Source organism: Cyrtonyx montezumae, unplaced genomic scaffold, assembly GCF_038088225.1.
Source record: "Cyrtonyx montezumae isolate F1298 unplaced genomic scaffold, pur_monq_1.0 scaffold_7, whole genome shotgun sequence".
Classification (NCBI taxonomy): Eukaryota; Metazoa; Chordata; class Aves; order Galliformes; family Odontophoridae; genus Cyrtonyx; species Cyrtonyx montezumae.
Genome location: NW_027072078.1, coordinates 6070574 through 6096024, shown reverse-complemented (window position 1 = coordinate 6096024; position 25451 = coordinate 6070574). Strand labels below are relative to the sequence as shown.

The 25451-nt window shown below is 38.9% G+C and overlaps 1 protein-coding gene across 1 annotated transcript in view; it reads right to left on the bottom strand.

Annotated features, from left to right (window-relative positions):
* Nucleotides 1-620: 620 nt before the first annotated feature.
* The window catches only part of FAM171B (family with sequence similarity 171 member B), a 29977-nt gene continuing 5146 nt past the window's right edge, over nt 621-25451 (bottom strand). The window contains exons 2-8 of the mRNA XM_065750929.1: nt 10816-11049; nt 10022-10114; nt 9494-9652; nt 7348-7515; nt 3637-3753; nt 2703-2826; nt 621-2386 (exon numbers count right to left, since the gene is read on the bottom strand). Coding sequence (XP_065607001.1) covers nt 1051-2386; nt 2703-2826; nt 3637-3753; nt 7348-7515; nt 9494-9652; nt 10022-10114; nt 10816-11049 — 2231 coding nt within the window. The 3' untranslated portion in view covers nt 621-1050. The remainder of the gene's footprint in view (nt 2387-2702; nt 2827-3636; nt 3754-7347; nt 7516-9493; nt 9653-10021; nt 10115-10815; nt 11050-25451) is intronic.

Below are 25451 nucleotides of genomic sequence, written 5' to 3'. Positions count from 1 at the left end.
GTAGCTTCAGTTAGTAAAATGTAGGCACGTACATCTCCAAATCATAAAATAAAAAGCAACAGCTTTCCCATGAAAGGACACTATTACATATTATAACATAACTTGTCTAAACTTGCTTACTTTTTCATCACGGGCCAAAGACTAACTTAGAAATCCACAGGAATTCAAGACCATGTTTTGAAGCACACCTGCTTCAATGGTATGCAGAAGAGAAGATTTTAGCTAGTAGCAAAGCCAAAAGAAGCCACTGAGATCAGCAGCAAGTGCAGCTTTAAACGTGACCAAAACCAGTCCTTCTCTGTGGGAGGTGGATGCTTCCTTGCTGACGCCAGTCGTCAGCATCCACAGTCCATAACAAAGCAGACTAAAAAAGACAGGCAACATCTTACAACAGCAAAGATCATGAACTCCAGTAACCACACAGCATGTATAGGAACCCCTGCTGCCACTGCTATTCAGAATTGTCACCTTTGCACATCAATGGAGACAGAAAGGACAGTAATGCTATAGGACTCCTTCGATAAATCCAATAGAGCTCTTACGCTGCTTCCTTGGGACTAAATGATGAAGCATTATACGAAGTGGTTGTGACAAATCCCTAGAAAAATTCACATATAAAATACTGGATAGATAACCACATTTATTAGGAACACGATTGAGAAATGGCTTGAGCCACTATAACAATGCTTTAACAAAAACTAAAAAAAAAATAATAATAATTCAACAAATGAAAGATGTGCCTACATTTCTCACTGTGCATTCCAAGAGTTGTGTCAAAAAAATGACAAGCTAATTAAGGTGTGGACACTCTCTGCACTGCCAGCAAAATTAGTAACTGGAAAACTTTTTGTGTTTCCCTGTTATGAATTCACATTGAATATCAATTGCCCTGTTGAAGTTATAGTAACTCAATCTATACATTAAAAAACATTAATTTTTCTTGATACTAAAAAACAACACTTCCCTTGTAAACCCTACACTGCAGAATTACACGAGCAGCCAAGAGGTCAACAACCAGCAGGGAGAGCAGCAACACAGAGGACACGTGTTTTAATTTATAGGAATAAGTGGCCTCTCCTCTCTTTTCTTCCAGATATTAGTTTTGCTATCTCTTTTTGTGAGAGATGGCCTATCCCTTTTTTTAGGGGAAGGGATACCGGATTCCTGACTTCCTGATACAGTTTTTCTTCTCAGACCCTCTTCATTGTGCTGTTCTATGGCTGGCCCATTCCCTCCATCCAGAATGTGCTTCACAGCCTGGTCCTCTGGAGTACACACAGTGGTCCCACTTTCACTGCTACTCAGATCCAGATCTTCCAAGTAAAGGATCTTTGAATGTGGCATATTTTTAATGAAGGTTTTCTCTCGCTCCAGTTTCCTACCAGGATGATGCTCATTCATGTCCACACCAGAGTCCAGACTGGTATCATTACTCTCTGTTTTTCTGCCCTTTTTCAGATCTATAAAAGAATGCCTCACTTGAGCTATTGGCTTTCCATCCAGAGACACAAACCATGCTCGAGGATGAGGAGATGGCTTTCCCTTAGAGAGTTCCAGTAACGTTTGTTCTGAAATGCCTTGAAGCTCAGATGAAAATGGAGTCATTACAACCGCTTCATTCAATGTTCCAGGGACGGAGACAGATTCCAGTAAGCTGTTAGTGTACCGACCCCAGTTTGATGCTTGAGAAGGCAAGCCTTGTTCACCATCCAACGTGCTTGTTTCATCTCTGCAGACAGAAGGCTGTGGATGAGAGTGCACTGGCATTTTAGGTAATGTTTGCATGAAACCGTCTCGATTCACAGGTTCCATCATGGGGCTATACACTAACTGTCCTTTCCTTGGCAGAGTTGCTGATTTAGCGGCGTGCAATTGTTCTGGGGAATGGAAAAGATCAGAGGCTTGAAGAATAGCAATAGGTTGATTGTAAATGTGCATTAGATGCTCTGGGATATGGGAAAGACCATATATCTCCTCTTGCAGCGTAAGGTATCTGTTTTGCTCTTGAATGTCCCGAGGAGCTTGGGAAGTAGCACTGTTAGTATGCTTTGGTGGCTGTAAGTGTCTGAGTCCAGCACCAGGCTCCAATGAACGAGGTGAACTTATTGACTGGCCAGTCTGATAGGATGACTGATAAGGAGCATCTTCTGTGTAGATTTTAAAATTGTCTCGTGATTTTCCGTCTTCTGTGTCTGTGGACACCCTTCTTTGAGGGCTGTACGAAGACATCTTCGGGGTATATAACTGTGACTTATCCTCCAACTTCAAAGACCCCTTGACAGCATTGATGTGATTTATGTGAGTTGTTGATGTTGTCTGGTCTTTTTTTACGACATCCAGCTTAGTTGTATTTTTTTCCTTCATTTGTGTCTGACCACATTTGTCCCTAAGCAAAAGAAATGCAGAGTGATTGCAGAGTCTGCTAGGAAATACAATTGTTCATTGCGAAAGCTGAATATTAGATGTTGCTTAGGAAGTTACTAGTACAATACGATGTCAAAAAACTTAAAATGAATTTCCATTAGCACTAAAATTAAAGAAATCTTTGGCTATATATTGGAGTTGGGCACAAGGCAAACAACATATTCTAAATTCCTAACATCTTTTCCATAGCATTAACAAATCTGTCAAGCTCAAATAACTGGATATCAATCTTAAGGTACATTAATGCTGAGGTTATTACAGCCCCTCCTTTTGCTTACCTGCAGTAACAAAGAAGAACAGCGAAAAATCCAATTATAATGATAACAGTACCTCCCAATATGGCTGTAAGGAACACTGTGTGATAGGCTGTTATGTCCTTGGAAACTGCACTAATTATCGACTCTAGATTTACAAACACAAAAGCAGACAAGAGTTAGATTTCATAACCAAGTAATTGTTCTTGATATGCAGAGTCGTAGTTAATACAACGCACTGCAATTTCCCCATAATTTTGTGTTCCATGACACCATCTTCATCTATCCCTTTCCACTTTGCTATTTCAGCAGACTAGAAAACATGCAGCGTTCACAGTATAACAGATTTTTAAAGGTTCATCTTAAATACTGAAGCAATGCCATGACATCTACTCAATTCGATCCAAATGACATAAGTCTCAGGTATCCAAACTGACTTAGAAACAGCATCTATATGTTCTGCTTAGTGCTTATGTTAAGAAGTGCTCTTACAATCTGACATCACATTTCTCCTGTGAGAATCCCTAAATATGAATCTGCAAAATTGAAGTATGCAGAACATTTACAAATGAAGGGATCCACAAAGACCATATACCTAAGCCTAAACTCCTTGCATTTCTTCCCGTTTCACACAATCCTTAGCTGTAAGGGACACAAGGCTGCTGATTTTAAAACTCCATAGCCACAGTTCCCCTGCAAGGTTCTTCCAAAAGATGGCAGTAATATAAATGTATAACTTTTAACACTGCTGGAAGGAAATCAGGCTGTATTGCAAGATTTAGGAAACAATCACATGCAGAAAGGCACATGTTATCAGAATTCAAACAAGCAGAAGATATCCAGTTGTTGAAATTTCATGTCATCTTCCCTTTCTTTTGTTGTACAAAACAAACTGACGGCCTGATGACAAATTTATACTTGAGTTATTCACTACTTTCTTTCATAGTTGTTCCAATACCTCTCGTCCCAGGCAGCGGAGCTGCTATCCAGTAGCCTAAATGTTGAGCAGTGTACGTCCACACTAATTGATCATTTACTTCCTTCACCATTCCTAGGCCACGGCTTACCCAAGCACCTGAAAAAGACAAGATATTACAAATGCCATGCTGCATTCCTCTGTATCTAAAATGCCATCAATTAAACTATTATCAAAATTACAAGAAAAGTTAAATTTCTTTCCTATACACTACATACTACACAGTTATAGATAAAAATGCAAGTAGTCTCTTGACTATTACAATGCAAATATCCTATTGTACCTTGACTTTGAAATAAAACATCATTAATTACTTCAAGTATTTTCTTATTCATTTCTTACTAACAAATATCTTCAGTAGGTAGATATTTTTGCCAATTATTTGAAGAAAAAAAGCCACCTAATTTTATGAACTTAAATGTGTATGAAACTTAAAAATCGAGGAGCAGGTAGTTCTAGCACACAAATGGAAATTTTCCATCAGCTCACACCACTTAGTGGGAAAGCAACATAATCTAATAAGCTACAATAGGATAACCAACGCTCATCGTGAACATTCCCTTCCTCTTCCTTCCTCCTAGATAGTAACAGCTGAATTAGACCAAGGAAGGTCTATCATTGGGCCACAGACTCCACACCATCTGGTAAGCAATGCAGAGGACAAGTTTTATGGTATGTCAGCTTCTACAGCTAATAAAGCCTGCCGTTGAAGAGATGGAATTAAACAGTGCATTATTTGAATACATTTATTGTGTACCATCTGGGAAATTCTAAAAATTGAAAGCACCCTCATATAAGCATCCTTACATTTTCCAACTGCAAATATCAAGAAAGAAAAATGTTAATACAGAGGAAAAAAAAAAATCTAAGAACCAAATAACATAAAAGTGTGATTTACATAAAGCCCATCACATAAGTCGATCTCCAGGACCCTTCTTCCAGAAAAGCAAAGACGTATGATCAGAGAGGAGGTAGAGATGAGAGCTGACCCATGCCACACATCTGCACCCCTCCTTTCTCTCTCTCCAAAACATCCGGCACTAAATTTTAAGTCCTCCTTTGGTACTTACGACAGCTGGCAGAGAGGGAACAGCATCAGCCTCGAACCCTGAAAGATGTGGTTTCTCAGAGAAAAAATGTTCCTCAAGTTTCTGGAAAACCTCTTGTGCAGACTCAGGAGTAAAATAAGCATCTTCTAATCCTAATTCCCACATGGAGGCAACAACAGAACCTCTAATTCTACTCCTAGTCAGCTCCAAGGTCAGATGTCCCTATGCTGCAAAAGTACAGTTTTACAAGTATAGTGAATGAGCTACTTGCAGGCTTCAAAAAAAAGTAAAGTAATAACAGAACACCACATTTAAAAGATTCTAAGTTTCTAAAAGTTCTGTTTTGAATTAAGATATCTACAAGAAACAGTACAAACTTTATTGACTACTTAAGTTTTACCTTGCCTACAATATACTCCATAGAAAAAAATACATATATTATATGTGAGTGCACATTCTGAGTGCAACTTGATCTAGCTGTGCTGTCCTTGTTTGTCGCAGGGGAGTTAGATGAGATGGACGTCAAAGGTCCTTTCCAACTCTAAGGATTTTATGATTCTGCTGTCAGTCATAACAAAGCAAAGTGCTTAGCAACAATGAGGCCACATTCAACACCTGAACAGACTGCATTTACAGCAGCTGGAATAAAAACTTCATAAAATGTCGGTACCGATACACTGAGTTATTGCAGGGAGTACTTCAGGAGTAGATATGAGAAAGCAGTTCCTATGTTTTTCTTTCTGCTGCACGTGGACCAGTCTACACAACAACACAGTCCTGTTCACTTACCTCTACCAGCATTGACACGGAAGCTCTGAATATATATGGCAAAGTACCCAAGGACTTAAGAACATAAAGGTACACTTCAACATGTCACCGGGGCCACCCTGCACGTAAGACCTTTCACAACGCAGCCTATTATTCGGTATGGTGATATCTCTCTGTTCAGCTCTTGTGGGGGGCATGCAGCTATCTACGGATGCTCTTGACTGTGTGCTAGAGCTGAAACACTCAACTGCTCTCAGTCATCAGCACTCTGATTAAGTACTTTGCTTTTCCTCACTTACTTTAGAAATAAGTCACAACTCATACAGGTAAGATTAAAGGTAAATTTTAAAAAATTATGTAATAACAAACAACTAGAACAATGAAGAATGTTGTAAATATCCACTCTACAGGACAGCTGAAGATGTAGAATATAAGTTAAAGTTACACATGAAAGATCTCTCTCTGTTCTTCCCTCACCAAGCTCCAGGATCCACCTGAGTCACGCACTTCAGTAAGATCATCACAATTTACCTTTACAGAACCTCTAATACTGAACAACCCCAAAGGCAAAAAATCAACTACTCCTTTGATGCTGCAGTTGTTAGGTCAGTACACCATGTTCTTGTTCTGCCCTGAAGACCAACACACCTCATCAGGCACGTTGTGCAGGCTGCTCAACACATAAGCACCTTTCGCTGGTTTCTTCCTAATTTGCCCCTACACTGAGCTGCTCTACTTCTGTCAGTTCTTTGTTTTAACAGCACTGCTGACCTAGTTTTGTTTGTTTACTAAGTCAAAACAGCTCAGCATAGGTACAGATGAGCACAGGAGATGACAAAGATAGCTACGGCAACAAGAAATTAAATCCCCTTACGCTACTTTCCCATCACAGATTAAGATTCTTACTTTGATGAACAATGCTTCATTTTAAAACTTCCCTTTCTGAAAGCCTTGTGGGTGTATAGACAGATCTAATGCTTGATGTCAGAAATTTTTCAATACGCCAATTTTTAATTAACACACTCAAGTTAGTTCAAATCAGTTGTGATATTTGGTGGTTGTTAATACTATTAATTTCTCTCTCAAATATGTAAACAAGTCTTTAGTTCTCTCTCCTCTGCTTTCAACTGTAACAGTTATTTGCTTTAGCAAGGAGTAAGACTCACAACTGTTCACTTGCATATTTCTAGATGAACTGTGAAGGAAAGTGTAAGGAACAGGCTAGGACAGTCAGTATGCTAATAAAGCACACACACCCAACATGGGCCATGTAAGTGGGTAAGTGTGTATAGCTCAGTACTCTCGATTAAAATTAGACATGAAACGATGATGAAAGGTTTAGCATATGTAATCCACAGCCTCCCATGCATACTTAAAGAACTATGGCACTCCCTTGGATAACTCTTATTTAGCCTTTCATTCATTTTTACAATTGTTTTAATTGACTTAAGCAACATCTATTTCAGTTTTAATATCAAAGGATCTTTAGATCTATACTTCAGAAAACAATTGAAATTTTCTATTCTGATTTGCTTTCCTTTAGAAAAGCGCACAGAATTGTCAGGTTTTAAGATATAACATCATACAATATACGTTCCCTGGATTATTAGCCCCCCATGAAAATAAAAATTAGTTAAATTAAATGTGTTAAATAGGAATACTAATGATTTTTACCAGCACTTTTTGGACTAGTGAAAGCAAGGAAACGGCTTTAAAACAACTCAGCCCAGTCAACTAAAAACCAGCACAGGACTTCCACCCAAACTGATGGCTATTGAACAATTTTTAAGCGCTATTAATATTTAATGACAAAGAGGCATACACTCAGAACTGTATAAATGTGTTAAAACATTGAATAACAAATTATCCCACTTACCAGCTTTCATATCAAACGTCCACGCAGGTATAGCATCTCCTGATTTTACAGTACTTCCAGGAAGAGGAAGTGTAATCTGAATAGGACCGTTTACTTTCAGTTCTTTCCCAGCCAAAAGAACATTTGCACATATTGCAGCAAGAGGAGTCAATTCAATGCTTTTGAAACCTGAATTAGAGAAACACTTTGCCTGTAATTCTCCATTCACAGCATACTTAAAAAAAATAATTATAATTAATAAAGCATCCTTGTAAACAAAGTCAAGCCCTCATCTGCATCGAGCTACTCAGTTATACGTCACTAACTTGATCAAATACAATGAACATTTCTAGACTTGTAAATCTTGTGTTTTAAGTGCAAAACAGTCATTTGTATATCAGATCTGTAAAATAGAAACATACTTCTGTCATACAGATTCATCTCTGACTGTAGAATCAATGACTAGGCAAAAGATGGCTTGGAGATTGAGAAACTCGTCTTTACCTTATATATTGATTCCAAAATAGTTAGTCAATAGACATAGATATTTTTTTTAATCACACAGCATACACAACTTTGAAACCAACTGAAGACAAATTGCAAATACACAACTGCTACAATTCCCCTTTTAGTCAAACCCTCTTAGCAAACTTTCCTGTACAATTAATTTGCTAATTTGGCAGTTACAATTAACTGATTAGTTTTGCTTGAAGCATGTCAAAGCACTCAAAAGAAGCTGTACATACAAAAATCTAGCATGCAGCCTGTCATTTTGTTTCCTTTGTTTTCCTTTGCACTAATTTGCAAATACTTCAGAGTCCACAATATGACAGGCTATTGGAAAAAAATAATGAAACAGAATTTATAAGTACTGGAATAACATTAAATCCACACAGACTGTTAGAAGCTGGCTGTGACAAAACTCCTGGTGCATCAGATATCAATTAGCTTTCACCCGCCCTAAAAGGAAGCTTATTCCTATAGGAGCTTATGAATAATTTAAAACACATGCCAGACAGATTGGAAGAAAAACTGAAAGGGAGGAACAGTCCTTATTCTCTTATGCTTTAAATTTAAGAAGGTGTGATATCGATGAGAACAGTTATAAAATATATCAGTCAACATAGTAATTATAAGTGATGATTAAAAATCAATGAAAAATCAGAGAACAGTTTGTGGAAATAAACCAGCTAGCTGCCACATGCACTGTAATCAAATTAAGAGCCACAAGGCTTCAAGCTCCCTGGGAACTGAAAGGAAAGAACAAAGGAGACAGAAACGTACAATCTGCCAGAGATAACTATAATTAAAAAAGAAATCTGATATTAATGATGAATCCTAAAATAACTATGCCTATACGCAGTTGGATCTAATGACTACTGAAATCACTTATTGCTACTCTCCTGAAACATACAGAAAACTTTACTACATCCGTGCTTTGTACACATACCTTGTGTTCAAGAAGCATTTAGATGAGGCGCTAAGGGATTTGATTTAGTAGTTGGGTAGGGATAGTGATAGGAGGATGGTTGGACTAGATGACCTTGTAGGTCCTTTCCAACCTAATGAACCTATGAACCTATGACGTGGTCTCAAACAGGATTGAGTCAAATTATACTTTCCACAAAATCTTTATGCTAGGTGTAAAGCTCTGGTGACCAAGCAACAGAATTCTAGTGAAAACCCAAAAAAGCCCTTTGCTGACATTAACTGCTGCAATCCCACTGACTGCTTCAGTTCCCCCTCATTTTCACAGGCCAGAACTACATTTTAAGATGTTCATTTGATTAGCTCTCCAGTCCCACAAAATCCCAAATATCTTCAACTGCGAGTCATTTAAAAGGTTACTTACTGTGCATTAGAACCCGACACCTGTGCTTCAGCACAATGTGGGACCATTTATACACATCTGTAAAGCAGACTGAAGGACAAACTCACTGCAACAAGTTCTGCCTCACTACAGTGAACACACATGGAACAAATCAAAGAGCAATGTTACTTATCAACTCTGTTCACAGCTTTTCTCCATAGGAAGAGTAAACCGATTACATGCAGTGGAAGCAGGTTCAGGCACTTTTAAGCATATTTTTTATGAAACAGTGCGTTCTCAAAAATGTTACATTTTAAAAACCTGTATTTAAAAATGTAAATAATACGGTTACTATACCTGATTTATTTAGAAGAATTCCTGTTGTATAAAGAAAACTGTCCACTTTCAAGAATTGCTCTGGCACTGTCAGATAAGCTGTAACATTTGTAATGTGGTGATCTGTTGGAAGTTTTATTAAAGATTTTTGAAACTGAACACTTGGTTGAGACTTGGCATCTGCAAAAGAATAATATCTTATCATAGCAATGGTAAAAAAAATATATATATACTTTTTTTGTTATTGCTCACAGATCCAATCAGCACAAGTCTATTTCCAACCACTTTTTTCAAGGCTTGTATATTTCTAGTCTAGCATCAGCCACAAATGATTAAACAATTAATCAAAATTCTAGCCTCAGTATAGGAAATACACATTTCTTCTTGTGTAAAGTAGTGCTTAGGTACCCCCTGGTTAAGTGGCTTCCATTTCCACAGAAGATCAGCAATGTTGCTAAGTGAATTTTCACAGAGAACATGAACTTAAAGATACTTTTTTCCAGTATATCAAGAAATGTTTAGCCTGCTGTACACATACACTGAACTTACCAGACAGCTTTCCAGTGATTAGAACAGTATCTTCAAACAGCCATATATTCGCTTGACTTTGTGGGAATAAGGAGAGCGTCACAGATGAGTATACTGTGGAAAGTGATAACAGCTGTTATACTATGCAACTGAAAACAAAAACATCTAATAAGCTCCGTGATTCTGAAAGAATAAGGCAGTTAAAAATAATTAATATATGAAGGCTAGATAAAGAAATGACTCCTGTTGACCAGAGAAAAAGTTACATTCTCTAGACAGGATGATAAATGTATGTTTGTGACTGCTGTATGTTTTCTATGTTATACAAGTGGCTAGAGTTATAGGAAGCATCTACTTATCAATTTGATTTTTAAATGATAACTTTTTTCTTGCCTCTTTGAGAAAAGGAAAACTTAGGAGGAAATGCTGATAAAAAGAAGGTGTAACAAAAGGTTGTATCTGTTATACAACACTCAAAGCACTGGCACACCAGGAATCACTAGAGAAAATATGATTTTTATCACAACAACGAAATACATAAAAAGGCCTTTGCTAAGTTTAGGTGAATCATCTCTCACGGCGATGCAGTATAACCTACTTAGAGTTAACAAGGGCTCTTACCACTTTTACAGTAATAACAATTTTTGACAGATCTAACAAGGTCATTCACCTTTACATCTGAGCTGACAGGCATCACCCCCCTCAACTGACTTCAGTCATTTTTACTTGACAGTAACTACACTGACTGCTAAGAAAATGTACTTTAATTACCAACAGATACAGTTTAATAATAGGACTGTAAGAGGCTTACATACTTGGCATTCTCCCAGTCTTCCAAGGCAAAGGTGTCAACATGTAGCCATCTTTGTACGATACAATAGTTAAACTTAATCCTAATTTATAGGGAACTTTTATTAATACTGCTCCGTTGTCTCCAGTGAGAGTAGAATTTGTCTTGGTGTAGTTAACAAACACTTCCACAACTGCTTGTGCCAGGTACTGATGACTGATGATGTCATTTACTTGAACTTTTAGCATAAACACTGATCCTATAAAGAGAAGAAAAAGGAGATCACAATACTGGCAGATAATAATATAGCTAAGGACTATAACTGAAACATTTAACTAAGTCCTACAGTTCATGCTGTATGTGTTTATGCACTTTATGGTCCATTCCAGTCTCGTCACAACTAAATCATTGCAAAGGGGAGAAACAGCTGTACCAAAGGAAGCAAAAAGCCCTGGGAATGGGGTAGAGATATCAGAGGTTACTGAAGTAAAACATGACACTTAGTCATTTAATAACAAATAACAGACACCCTCCCAAATTAAGAAATAATTCTTTCTGTTCTCACTTAAGCTTGAACAATGCATACGTGAGATTTAACACGCCCTTCAAGTATTCTCTGATATCATACTGACATTTGTAGCTGGTCTTCTTAGCCACATGTAACCCCCAGCTTGGCTCTCACTTCTAGAAATGCACCTTGAGTTTTTTAAGAAACAGAAATTAAGATCTACAAACTGCGATAGCATTTTTTGCACTTTTTTAGCATTTGTCCATTGCTAATTACTCAGTCAGACACTCCTTCAGGTTAACTGGTGTCTTCCAGAGATTATAATGACTGAGCAATATACTGAAAACATTAAATCCACTTGAAATACATTCAATTTAGTCTCCCACCTTGACTGTAACCAAGCTACTACGGAATACCTCCACAGAGAGCAGGTGCATGAAAGTGAACCAGAAGAAAGAAACTCATATTACTTCCAGGACAAAATAAAGTTCTCAGCATAAATTCAAGTACCTACGGATCACTGTTAAAACAGTTTGTGCCACCAAGCAACATCAATATCCCAGTGCTTTGATTACAGAATTACTACTATTCAACACCACCGCATTCCTAGTGCACAAGTATTTTCAAATACATTCATTATGAATACACGTTTCTGTTTAAGTCATTTTTCAAGCTAAGTTTCCTTGAAATTTCTCAACACAAAAACACACTCAATTTCATTACGTTATCTCCCCTGTAACCAACTTGACTCTGCACCACAAGATTACTTGACTCTGCACCACAAGATTACTACCACTGACCTTGATATAAATCAAAAGGCCTTGGAAGCAGAGTGCCATCCGTCCAACAAAAACAGTATGCAAGGAGAACATGCAAGTGAGGTCTCTTTGATACAAATAATGCCTTACATCTACTGTAAGAATGGGGAATACCATTTATTCGTGCACAGAAGCTCTACGTTATTACCCAGTTTACTGCTACTTATCACATGTAGCAAAAAACCTTAGAGCTTTGCCAGTCTGAGCCTCTAGGACATTACAGAGTAATCCACATCTTCTGATTCAAGGGATTAAAAAACAAACTTAAAATGCTGTTGTCATTTCTTATTCACAGAATTTCTCAATTAAAAATGCTTTCAATTGGTTGTTGAAAAAGGATTTTTATATCTTGTAACGTTTAGATATATTCATGTCAAGTAATCAAATGATGATGACTCAACAGATTCTTCCAGTATTGGTCCAGTTACACACATCATTTCAGAGGCTCCTGAAACTTGGAAGAGAGGCAGTTTGCCCTCAGCAATGACTGCTGAAACAGCCACTAAATAAGGAAAACAGGCTGTGTCCAGCATTCCGATCATTGCCAGAAACCTTTTGTTAAACAGTATTAAAACAAAAAATCACTAGCATAGAATTGAAACTCGGGCCAGTAGGAATGAATTCTGTTTGCCTGGAATAAAATGGTATGTCAACATCTGGAACCAAGCCATTGGAAAACAGATCCTGCTATTAACAGCTCAATGTAGTAAAAAAAAATCAAAACCTAGAATGTTCAAACTTCAGACGTCTTCTAACCATATCAATTTTTTATGTGTCTGTTCCTGTTTCCTACTAATCAATCAAAATAAATAAAAATACAAGGAATCACTACATTCCTCCTCTAAACAATTAGTACATCTAAAGATAGTATCATGCAAGAATATGTCTTCCTCTCATTTCCCTCACTTCCAGCCATGCTAAAAACCACCTCTCTAGAAGATCTCGATCCAAACAACAGACTGCAGAATCCCTCAGGAAAGCAACAGCTTTCCTGCTCCTCCAGCCACATTTCACTGTTGCTCAGATGGAGCTGGCTGCACCAGAGCATCCTGCAGCAGGGCAGCAACAACAGCCTAGCCCAAAGCAAAGCAGTACTTTGGTTCTCAGAGCTCAGACTGCGCATGCAGCGGTGGAGCAGCACCCCTGTCTGTTCCATTCCTTTCCACACCTGACATCCATCCCTGCTCCAACTCTTGTCTCAAATTAGCTCCTTCAAATGCCTCACATACATTTAGTGTACAAACTTAATGGCATATTTAACAGCACTGTGTTATTAACAGCATTATTTTAACATTCACGATGCCTCAGTTTTGAGGATCTTTTCTTCTATCAAAAATCTTAACGTGCAAGTCCTCAAGAACACCCAAGTCTTAACCCTAACCCAAGTCATAAATATAATGGAGATTGTGGTAGGACTTGATTTTAAACACAGCAACAATACATACTGAATGAAGTATTACAGACAAAAAAAAAAAAAAAAAAAAAAAAGGATGTGCTGGTTAACTACTTCATAAAGCCAAAGTTCATACATTTAAGAACTTCCAGAACTTGTGCTGTTTTCTGGGCACTACCACTCGCCAAACACAAGTGGGTCAGTTCTATTTCAGTATTAAGTAGATATGACAGAACTCCCAGTTAAAAAAAAGAACTCAGTCTGCACTAATTTGATTTGCGCTGCCCCTGAGGAATAGAGATTTGTCTCTTGGCAAGCCCACTGAAAATGCCTGCTAAAAGACATTGAAACATTTACTGATAAACGTTCATACAAATGTAGGAGTTAATTAGAAAAAGGGGAACAATGCCTTCTACCACACTTAGCATGCATCTAAAATGTCACAGCCGATAAATGACACCTCATATTGAGCAACAGCACTTAGTGCTTGGGATTTGGCTTCACATCACTATCCTCATTCAGAAATCACATCAGTGTTAAGCCAAAGAAATACTTTACACTCAGCTCTCAATTCCAAGCAAAACAGCACAAAGAAAAATCTCTCTTAATAATAACCTGCTATCATCTTTTAATCCTTTCCCTGCAGATAAGCATGTTACCTGGTTGTACTTATCCATGGGCCTGGCTGTCCTACTGCAGCCCCAACTCCAAAGCCCAAAACCAAGGAGTGCTGGAGCTCAAATCTTCCTGCACCCTGGGACAGAGAACTGCCTGGGAAGCACCCCAACACACTGCAAGCCCCAGTCCAATTCCCTTCCCCTACTTCACACCCATTTTCTATAGTGAGAAAGGTTCTAAGCATCCTGTGCGGCCATTACCCTTCTCAAGCACACAGACAACTATCCAATTAAGCAATTACCTTACGGAGTGGAGGGAACAAGAATTGCTGTTTAATTATTTATTAATTCCTTCCTTAAGAAGAGACTTTTCTCATCACTGCCTAGAGAATGCTTAAATTAATGCCAGAAAAGTCCTAAAAAGACATGCACTTAAACATGTTTTATGGAAGCTGCCTGCATTCCCTTGCTCTCAGCTAACCAGAGAGATAAAACACGTGCTGTGCTATTTGCTTGACCTTAACTTACTGAACAGTTATTTTTCCTCTCCTGCATTCACACACCACCGTATTTTTTGGTTTAAGATAATTAAGAATATGCAAGGTGTACTGACCTGTGAAGAAGCAATCCCATGTTCTAAAAATATCAGCCTTTACTATCCATTGCAACGCTTCATGTGTAGTACCACTGAAAAAAAAAGTCAGTGTAAAGCAACCTATGCATATCTGGCTTTAGTAAAAAGGTTACATGGAAACCTTTTGTTCTGCATTATGATGTGATATGCAGAGAGTGTAGATGTTACTGCCCCACACAGTGCATTTCAATAAGTTCACTGGTGGCCCCTAACCTCTGCTAACTATTTCATGGTAATAGTCTGCTGGTTAGTGTCAGATACCAGCACAAACTCTATTTGACCCATTTTCACTTATGCTTCATAGCTATCAAATAACCTAAAAGTCTGGTTAATAACCCCTGCATCCTAACACAGACTCCATTTGCTATTAGTGCCTCCTGCTCCCACACAGCCTTCTATAGGCTGAGTATACAGATGGGTCTGCACATGTATAAAGCTATTCCTAACTCTACACAAGCAGTTCTACATATTCCCAGCTGGCAACAGAATATCTCAATCAGTAACAAATCATAGGATTGAAATAAAGGCCACATCCAGAGCACATCCTTGCAGGACCGCTCCAAGCATCACAGCCTCCATGCAGCCAGCAGACAGGCAACAACAGGGCAGGTCAGAAAAGAAGGGCACGCATGCAGACAGACCTGGGTTACAGCCACAGATAAAAGCTGCCCAAGTCTAATTCAATCTCTAAGCAAAACAGCAGTATGGCAACTCTAATTTTAAAGCAAGCGTGGACTGCTCCCCTTGAAACGCCATTTGGAAAAAGAACCCATTGGCATTTCAGTTTTATTTATCAGTGGTGCATTCAGCTATAAATAGAGGCATACAGAGAATTGCTTTTAAGCAATGCAAAGACCCTATTAAAAATGAAGTACAGAGTAAATAGGAGCCCAGAGCTAATCAACATCTGCCCCACTTGAACACAAACATTTAATTCCACGAAGGCAGTACCATATCTATACGGTGCAGCTCCACACTTTAGCACTACCTTAAGAAAATATTTCGATGCAAAATTGAACATGAAGATGTACAGTGAGAAGAGCAAAAATGTATGCAGTGGAGCAGAACACATTACTGACTTCCAAGGACAAAGCAGCAGAGCGGGGTCTGGAAAAGTAGGACACCGCAGTATTCACATTGCCCTATTTCTGGTCAACCAATTTCCACAGAAGCCATCAACAAAATCCTAATTATGAAGGAGCTAGGGTCAGATCCTGAGGGGAACAGCAGTGCCTTTCACAGAAAAAGGCTTTCACATTCATTTTTATGGCAGATGTAGCTTAACTCTTTCTAGTCAAATCTAGATATCTCTGATATACACTTCATGTTTAAGAAAAACTGAGACAGATAAACTAAGAAAAAAAATGAATTCATTGTTGCTGAAGTGTGGATTTGAAATCTCTTCCACTACTTCGTGAGCTACTAATAGTCTAGAAAAATTACTGTGGTCCAGCAGATTTTCAAACACTGAATTCTACAATTACCTCAAATGCAACATTATTTCAGATGAGACATTTCCTTGCTTCTATAACGCATGCTATGCTAAGCATACACAGAACAGTGCTAGAGTCTTTAAGCATCTGCAAGTTTGCAAGGAGAAAATGGCAGTTATTTACTGCAAGTCTGTTCACGTTGACATGAGCATTATTTCATCACATACCGCAGTGTTTACATGACCCTTCTTTCCACCTTAACAGGGCAGAACAGAAACAGAACTTCTGAAAACGTTTTGCTCACCATCTTGATTTCCCAGTTCCACATGACCACCAGATGACACCTTATGAAACAACTGCGTGTTTGCTTTTAAGAGCTGAGCAAAGCAGCACCAGAAGAGAGAAGTGAATGCATCTACTTTACCTCTAATAAGAGCATCTCATCCTTACCTGCTCGCTCATTATTCTGAAAATTAGAGTTATTAATTCTCTGTTTGCAATGCTGCCTACTTTTCTTTGAGGACCTCTGCTCAGCCTCCTTCAGTCCATTCTGGGGTCATTTGTGGGGTGACTCCACAATACTTCAGTCTGTGACAAGGCTGAGACTATGGGCAAAGACCCTTTCTTCTCTTAGGATGGCTTTCTACAAGTTGCATCAGAATTTTAAAGTGACAGTTACATAACATTGCATGTATTGAATCAAGCCTGCCAGAACGCGTTCTTCAAACAGACAGCAGAAATCTAGCAGACTGGACAGCTACATGGGGTTGCCCATGGCAAATTAGCACATGTCCAAGATAAATGTCAAGGTCCAAAGTCAAATGGTAGGTCAGAAAATAATTAGCCATCTGGTTCAAAACTGACCCAAAATCCTGTTATATCTTAAAATAAGACTCTGCCGGACAGGATGGAAAATCTGATTACCTACAGAAATAAGAAAGACTTTTTAAAAAAAGTTACGTACTTTACAGAAAGGAGTAAAGTCTATTTCACTCCTAAAGGAGATTTTAGCAGTAAAAAATAATAATAAAAACAATGTATCACTTAAGGAATTGACTTTGTTCTCAGTTATATATCCTAACTTTCTTTTCTAACAATTTACAGACTCAGCACCATGTCTTCACATAACAATTAACACCAAATTTTTACTGATGCTCATACAAAAAACGTTCTTCAATGAATTAATTTGACAACAAATTTTGTTTCACTTGAAAACAGAATAATGATTTATTTTTCTTACACACCAAAACCGTATTTCTATGTTTTATATCTTATAGGTATGCATGTGCATACACAAACAGAATTCTTAAGCCAACAATATGAAAAGGAGGTTTTGTTGCTGCCTGGGGCAGGGGTTCTGTGTGCATCTTTGTATGTTTTGTTTCTAAAGCAGGAGGTCAAAAGGATGACATCACTTTCTGAATGGAAACATTGCCCTCAAATACATTTAAATTATGCCTCATCAGTGCTTAGACACTCATGCAGTTTCCCAAATACTAAACAAATCACAAGGTCAGGGTCAATCAATGAACTCATCTCCCTACAGCTTTTGGAATAGGTGACTCCAAATTCAGAATCAACTTTAAAAAAATAAAATTTATTCAGCACAAAATGGAGCCAACGTTCTACACTGGCAAACTTCAGCTGTTGTATTTTGATAGAGGACATATTCCTACTTAATGTGAGGAAGCGCTTCCCCACAGAATTGGAAGACTTTAGAAATCCCAGTATTTTCCAAGTAGCCATGCCTTATCAATCCAGCTATTTTCTCACATGATACATTACATTGACTATACAGACAGGGATTGCAGGTTTACTTTGAATTCACATCAAAAGAAAAACTACCATATATCAAACACAGAAGCTTTTGGTGCTTGTAAACACTGCATTGGATTTTACATATAACTTGGTACTTCATGTAATACTTTATAACATATGAAATGTATTATGTTTTATGCAATCAGGTATTTTATTGCATTTGTTTCAGCATCCAAGAAAAGCAAGCAGTAACTTGTAAATAAAAAAAAATAGTGCTCATAGAACTATCACCAAAGCAGATCTATCAAAACTTTTTAAGCATTAAGAAAGGTTATCTACTTCAACACCTTGATCTGGACAGAGTTAGATAGAAATCTGAACTACTGCATAGGTAAATTAACAGGCCACATTCTGTTTTCATCTGCTGTACACAAGAATTGACTTATTACTTAAAAAAATAAATAAAAAAATCAACCCTCACAACTAACATCTGAGTAACAGCCCTGTAAGTGGTTATGCTTCCAACCAAGATCTCAGACCAAGCGCGCAACTAAACTGATCAAAAGCACAATATTCATTCCATAGTTGCTGACAAGAACCAAATATTGACAAAACTAAGCCCCAGGAAAATCTATAAAATAAACCAGATCATTACAGGCTGCATCTTCCACGATTACTAATGCGTAATCAATAAACACCTTCCAGGAATGATCATGGTTGTAAAAGCCATGCAAAAATATTATCAGGCTAATCCATCACGCTGCTAACAACCCACTCATCTATCCAATGGGAGTATATCCCCAAATGCTTTCAACCGCAATTATTAACATACATAAAAAAGAAAGAAAACAAGGATTTAACTTCAAATATTTTTTACTGGCTACCTGAGAAGGAGTTAAGAAATTTAGATACAAAAGCAGCTACACCATTTAAATGTGATTGGTTTATTTCTGTATGATTTTAACACTGCTGCTGTACATGGAGCTCAATAAAAAAAAACACACTGCACTCATTTGGTAAGTAGCTGAATGCTCCTTCCTCCCTGGTTCCAGATGCCTCCTCCATTCAACTTGCATACTAAAATCAGTATGTTTTGCCACCCAAGACTTAATATGTTAGCTTACAGGATATGACAAGATAGAAATTGTACTTAGTAAATTTTGCTGCATTGGTATACTTGCATAAATAGTAACGATTTCAGTAACATTCAAAATTAACACATACTAGTGATGCTGCAATGATTACAATTACCATAGCAACTCTGCATTTTTATTGGCTGCTATTTTGTTGCATCAGCCAGCCTGGCTGTCAGAAGGGTGGTTACTATGGAAGCTGGGAATTCACCTCCTGGAGCAAGGCAGATGGGCAGACGCAACAAAATGCTGTGGTCTGCAGAGCTCCACTTCTTTAGGATTAATTTCTTCACTTTAAGTGATTCGTTCTGCAACCTTACCTAAGGGAGACAGATGATGAATATACAACATCAGAATCCTCAAACACATATCAAATAAATAAAAGATTAAGTGAAAGAGATATAAATGAATGAGCAAATGTCAGTGATAACTCCCAGCACCTTCAGAACAGAGCATCTCTGCACATGTAGCTCAGAAACTACTGTAAGTTTTCTGATCTCAATTCACTCAGTTGCTGAGAGTAAACCTGTGATGCTCATTTCTTGAATGACTGCCTGTACCACCAACCTTGCATTAGAATTGAGAGAATGAAAAAAGACTGAATATTGCAATTCACAATTCATTACGCAGTACTGGGTAGAAAGTACAGAAGGAAATATCAAAACCTGCATAACAGCTTATTTCAACTACAATGTCTTAAATTTCCACACATTTTATACCCAGAAATAAAAAATAAAAATCTATCAGCAGATGCCTACAGTGTGATAAGCAAACACCATGCATCTCTCACTCCTGAACTCAACAATCAAAAAAGTTACGTAGACATTAAAATTCAGTCAGCACCATCTCTTTGAGGAAATGACATCATTTCCTACAGAAAATGTCCAGTGATTTGTCCATCCTGCCCTTTAATGATCCACATACTTGGACAAAGAACATACCAGGAGCCTTAAAGCACCAGGCACCTTACTTGAACCTCGTAGGTTAGGTGTGAGATTCATCTCAAGTATTTATTAGTGGTGGTTGGTAAGAACTAGCTGGTGAAAGACCTGTACAAGTTCAAGCATCTCCTTAATTTGACAGAGAATGAAAAAAATGCACAGGAAAACAAAACAATACCCTCTTCAAACATGACATTTAATCCCCTACAGGTTTTAACTTCAGGCAGATATGCCTGTACAAACTCACAGCGGAACAGCAGAACGTACAAGCTAGAAATTCAAACATCAATTCATTTCACTCAGGAATTTCAAGGGAACATTCCTGATGCTTTCAAAGACACACACTGGTCATCTCTCTCAGCTGAAAATGCCTCTCTTCCCTGCAAGCTGCAAGATCACATTCTGCTACTTGGAGAAAGATATCTGCACTGTTCATCTTTTCTTAGAGGAAAAGGTTCCCTAGCCCCTTGCTAAATAGAAGGCCACCCTGTAGAGACGCACATGAAGAAAATGTGAAGCCATTGTTACCCCACTGAAGTGCTGTCCGTATAGGAAAGGAGGTTAAGGCATAGATAGGAGAAGCATGTTGCAGTAACATAACAAGCACCCAACAAGTTACAATATCTTTCATACACGAGATTAAATAAAGCTGAGTTTCACAAACTGAATCATTTTTTGATACCACAACAACGAATACAATACTTTTACAAATACAGTTGCAGGTGATCACAGTGATTAAAGGTTTGCAATTATTAATTTCATAAAGTGAAATTCCACAGATGTCATAAATAATCTTAGACTAATAGCTCCCAAATCAAATCACCCATAAAGCTGCAACAGCCATATCAAGTCCCCACAATAGTACACCGCTTCCACAAACAGTGATGCCACCCAGCTAAGGGGTGATACCGAATGCGTGAACAATGGAGCAGTTGCTACTTGGAATCATTATCGCTTCGCTGCAACTCAGCACCGGACAAAGCACTCCAGGGCCCAGCTTAGGGGCAGCTGGTCCAGATGGACATGCAATTATCTGCCCCCCAGCTGCGCCTCCAGCACAAACACCAGGAGACAAACAAGTTCTCCCTGCACAGCAAGTGGCTGAATTCCTGTAGGGAGTAATCTGAGAACAACTTAGCACCATGGAAACCTCTCTAAGATGATGAAAACCGTTTTATTGACACCAAGACTAAAACTAGAACATGAAGTACTGTGCTCCCCTCAAAACACTCAGATGCATCCAGCACACGGTGCCAGCTTTCGCAAGGTTCACAAAGCTTCAAATTCACGGGAGGAAATGAATCCACGGAGTCCTTTCTGAGACTGTCTGTCCCATTACCTTAATCAATCAATCAGAGATAGAACTGCACAGGGGTAGGCTTCCCATGTTGAGCTTAGAAGAAGAGAGAATTGAAAAGGAATCTGTCAACTAATTGAAAAGCAAACAGACACGATTATCTTTTGCACAACACCAAAAAACCTTGTAATATTTTTACCAATACTTTGCCAGGTCTCTATTTCAGTCAGTTGAATTACATAATGTTCTCAGTGTTCATGGTCTATAATCCAAAGAAAATCTCTCCAGTGAGAGTATACATTTTCTTCCTTACTTCCACAAGCAATGAATTAAGCTCCTGCTATATTTATTACAGAGTATAATTTGTTATTAACAGCTTTCACTGTTCCTAACGTGCTCAAATGATGTTCTGCATTCACCCAGCATAAAAATACTGATTTCTCCTGGTCAGTCACTTAATGAATAAGGTCAGAAAAGAAGAAATATTCTCCAGAATGCCATTAAGAAGCTTTTCTTAATTCCATTAATGTCTATAACAGTTCAAAGGGCCAAGCATCACCTTATTCATTTCAGCATGGCAGCCTGTATCTTCCATTGCCTTAACATCACTGATGTTTTTCCCAGTTCAACTCACATTAGTGCAGGCAAAAAATCACAGGCAAATTCTCAACTAGCCTTATAGCATCACTGAAAATTACTTACAGGAGAATGTTCCAATTAGCTGCATTTGGGAAGCCTGTCCATGTAAGTCTGTAATAATAATTAATAAATAAATTTGATGCCTTACCAGATATCACAACCCAAGAAATACTCATCAGGAGGCAGGAAGGCCATGCTGTGCACTGCTATCAATTTCAACAGTCTGAACCAACTGTACACAGAGCATTTATAAAATGACCCCAATTCATGCAGCAGAGGATCTAATCCCACCTTCTAATTTATATGCACTTGAGGAAAAAAATCTACCCCAAAAATTAAATACGTGGAAGAAAAGAACACTGCTGGCACACTGCACTGCATCAACAGCAGCACAGCAAGCAAAGTAATTAAGTCTTTCTACTGCATCTAGAAACAGGGTTATGTAAAAAAGCAATACAAGAGAGGACAAGCAAAACCAAGAGAGTTGGGAAACAGGAGCACAGGCCAATGAGATTATGGAAACCAGGCTTGGCTAATCTCAGAAAGGAAAGGCTTGAGGGGACCTAAACAAGTCTCCCCATAGCCTTGAATTTGCCAGGACAACAGGTGTGTTACAGTTGAGGCACATGGCAGGATTATGAGACACAGCAGTCACAGACTGAAAGGATCTGACTGCATGTGAGTAAACTCTCTTGCTCTCTGAGAATAAGAAACCTTTGCAATAAATTTTGCTGAGAGGTTTCAGAATCCCTATTCTTGAAAGACCTCACAGGAAAAATGCCTCAAGCCCCTGCTCTGAACTCAGCAACAACCCTGCTTTAGGCAGGAGGTTGAACTCAGAGCTCCTCAAATTTCGTCTGAAGCTTCATGTTTTGAGGTCCTCGCAGTTACTTAGTTACTTCAAAAATCACGGAAAGCACTGCAAAGGAATAAAAGAAAGAAACACAGTAACCCCAACAAAGCAAAAAAGTGTCTCAGCTGCTACTTGAACACACCTATTGGGCCTGCCTGCTCGTTTCAGGAGAATAGAAGCACCTGACAGTTTGCAGCTCACAACTTCATGCAAGTTGTACAGTAAAGGAAGTGGGATGAAAAGCTCAAATATACTTTGCATGATCTTACTGTAACTCGCTGTCAGTAGAAACAGAGACTGATTTTGAAAGGAAAAGCCTTCAGTTTATCTAGCATAAAGGTTCACTGGACCTGCAGACAAAATAACCTACAGCACAAAACCCAAAAAAGTGCACGCACACTCCAGTGGGAAAGCTCAATAGCAGAACGTGGGTTAAAAGAAAAACCTAACTGGTGACAAATAGAAGTAAAAGATAAGTCAATCATATGAAAACATTCCAGAGGAAGCAGATGAACCATTACTGACCATGTAGAAACTTAAAAAGCGAGATCTCATTCTTTTCTGTAGAGCAGGCTGTGTGCTAACAGGTCAGTGCACCAATTTATCTGGCTATGACTCTGCTGCTCTCAGCCAAAGCACTCAAACGAACGCTCAGATCCATGAGCAGAAGCACACACTAATCAAACCACACTGTACAGACCTTACAGCTCTTTTGGGGTGCACTGGTCACATCAATAGCACACTTCAATGAGAGTACTCTGTTCTGTGTCCTAATGCACACGGCTCAATATCTGCCTCACACTCACCACGTTCAATATAAAAGTCACCACAGCTATTAATCCACCATTTGCAGGGAACCCTGCTACAGCAGGCAGTAGTTCACATGTGACTCACATCAAAGCATCTAAATCTTTCAAAACGGGAAAAATCTGAAGACAGAGGGCTTAAAATGTTCTTTCTGCTCTCTAATCTACCCAGAGCCACAATTTATTTCCATGTCATTTCAGGAAGAGTCCAGCTCAGGGTTCTTCCATTAGTGTGACTGCACTGTCTTAGCCAGCACTACAAAGAGTAGACGCAGAATGCTCAAGTGAGGAAGGCCCCCTGTAAGGCCCAGCAGGGGCCCTGTAACCTAACATCTCATTTTCACATTGAAAAGGCTAACAATTCTGCCCTGAAGTCTGACCATTTCTGCTTTTCAGTCACTGAAGACTCTTCATAGGCTCACACTGTAAAGCTTAACCACAGCCTAGAGGAAAAAGAAAGACAAGAAAAAGAAGGTAAGAACAGAAAAGGAACCTGACAGGATTCACGTCTGCACTTGGTGTGCTTTAGGGGGCTTAGGCATGCACAGACAGTAAGAAACCTTGCTCCCTAGCCCTCCAGCCCTAACAGGCCATGCAGGATGGCTCCCAGGATCTACGCCACACAGGAACACACATCACTGGGGTCAAGGCACATGCAAACAATCTGCAGAGCTGCCAATAATCTGTTTATAAGAATACATAATGTGCTACCAGTCAGAGGATATAAAAATCATTTGGAATCTACCAGTCTGAGCAGCTGGTCCAACCAAGCAGGGAGAAAGTCTTTTCACATCATCTCCAAGTATGACAACTGCTCATGCACTTCATAGCGTGTGCTAGTTGGTTGCCTGACAGAACCAGCTTTGCGGCACAGAGTCCTGAGCTCTGTCAAGGAAGCGGTGCTTAAGGCAATGTGTACTTCTGGAGTGCCCCTCACACAATAGGCTGTGTCTGCTGCTGTCCACTCCTGGTCACAAGAGCTTGCTCATGCAAAAGTTCGAGTGTGCCTTCTGACAGGGGAGCTCTGTCAACACATCTTGATCAACCTCACTCCTGAACAGGGTAGTATCTGCCAGATCCTCTCTTCTGCATAGGCGGACTGAATGTGGTGAGGCCCATACAGGCATTTGCTTCATTTGTGCCACAGTTTCAGGGACCGCTTTGACAGACTGCATTTGTCCAGAGACCCAACTCTTCTCCCAAAGACCTGGAATGCAACCGAAACGATGAAGCACAGACTGAGTGAAGTCCTCCTTACAAAGCACCTGACTCAAGGACAGAAGGCACTGCTAAGAATTAACTAACTCCCTTCAGATTTTCACCCTTAAGCTCCCTAACATAGGTCATTTCACCAAACACTTCCAAGCTGCTGACTGTACAGCTGTGCACATACATATCCTCACTTCAAATGTGCTATCACCAAAATTTCAAGCCCCATGCTTCCTCTGAAATAATGAGTGCAAACCAGGAAGTGCAAAAACCCCTCTGCAGTCTGATAGACACAGTTTCCTGTAGATGTGTGGAAGATGCAGTTCAGAAACACACATAAGGTGTGCTGAAATTCTGCTGGCTATGTTCTATCAAAGCAGGTTTCAAAGGACAAGCTAGAACCGGTGGTGGTTTCATTCTACAGAACACAGAAGTATAATTCAAAAGTCCACTAACCCTCTACAGCGCAAAGGAATTTCCTTATCAATGGATCTGTGTGCTCCAATGACACACTAGATTGTTCAACCTATAAATCTGGAATTAAATCAGTAGTAATATAGAGGACTCAACAGCACACCTCAAATTCTCATTCATTACAGCAAGGTACAGTGATGATAAAAAA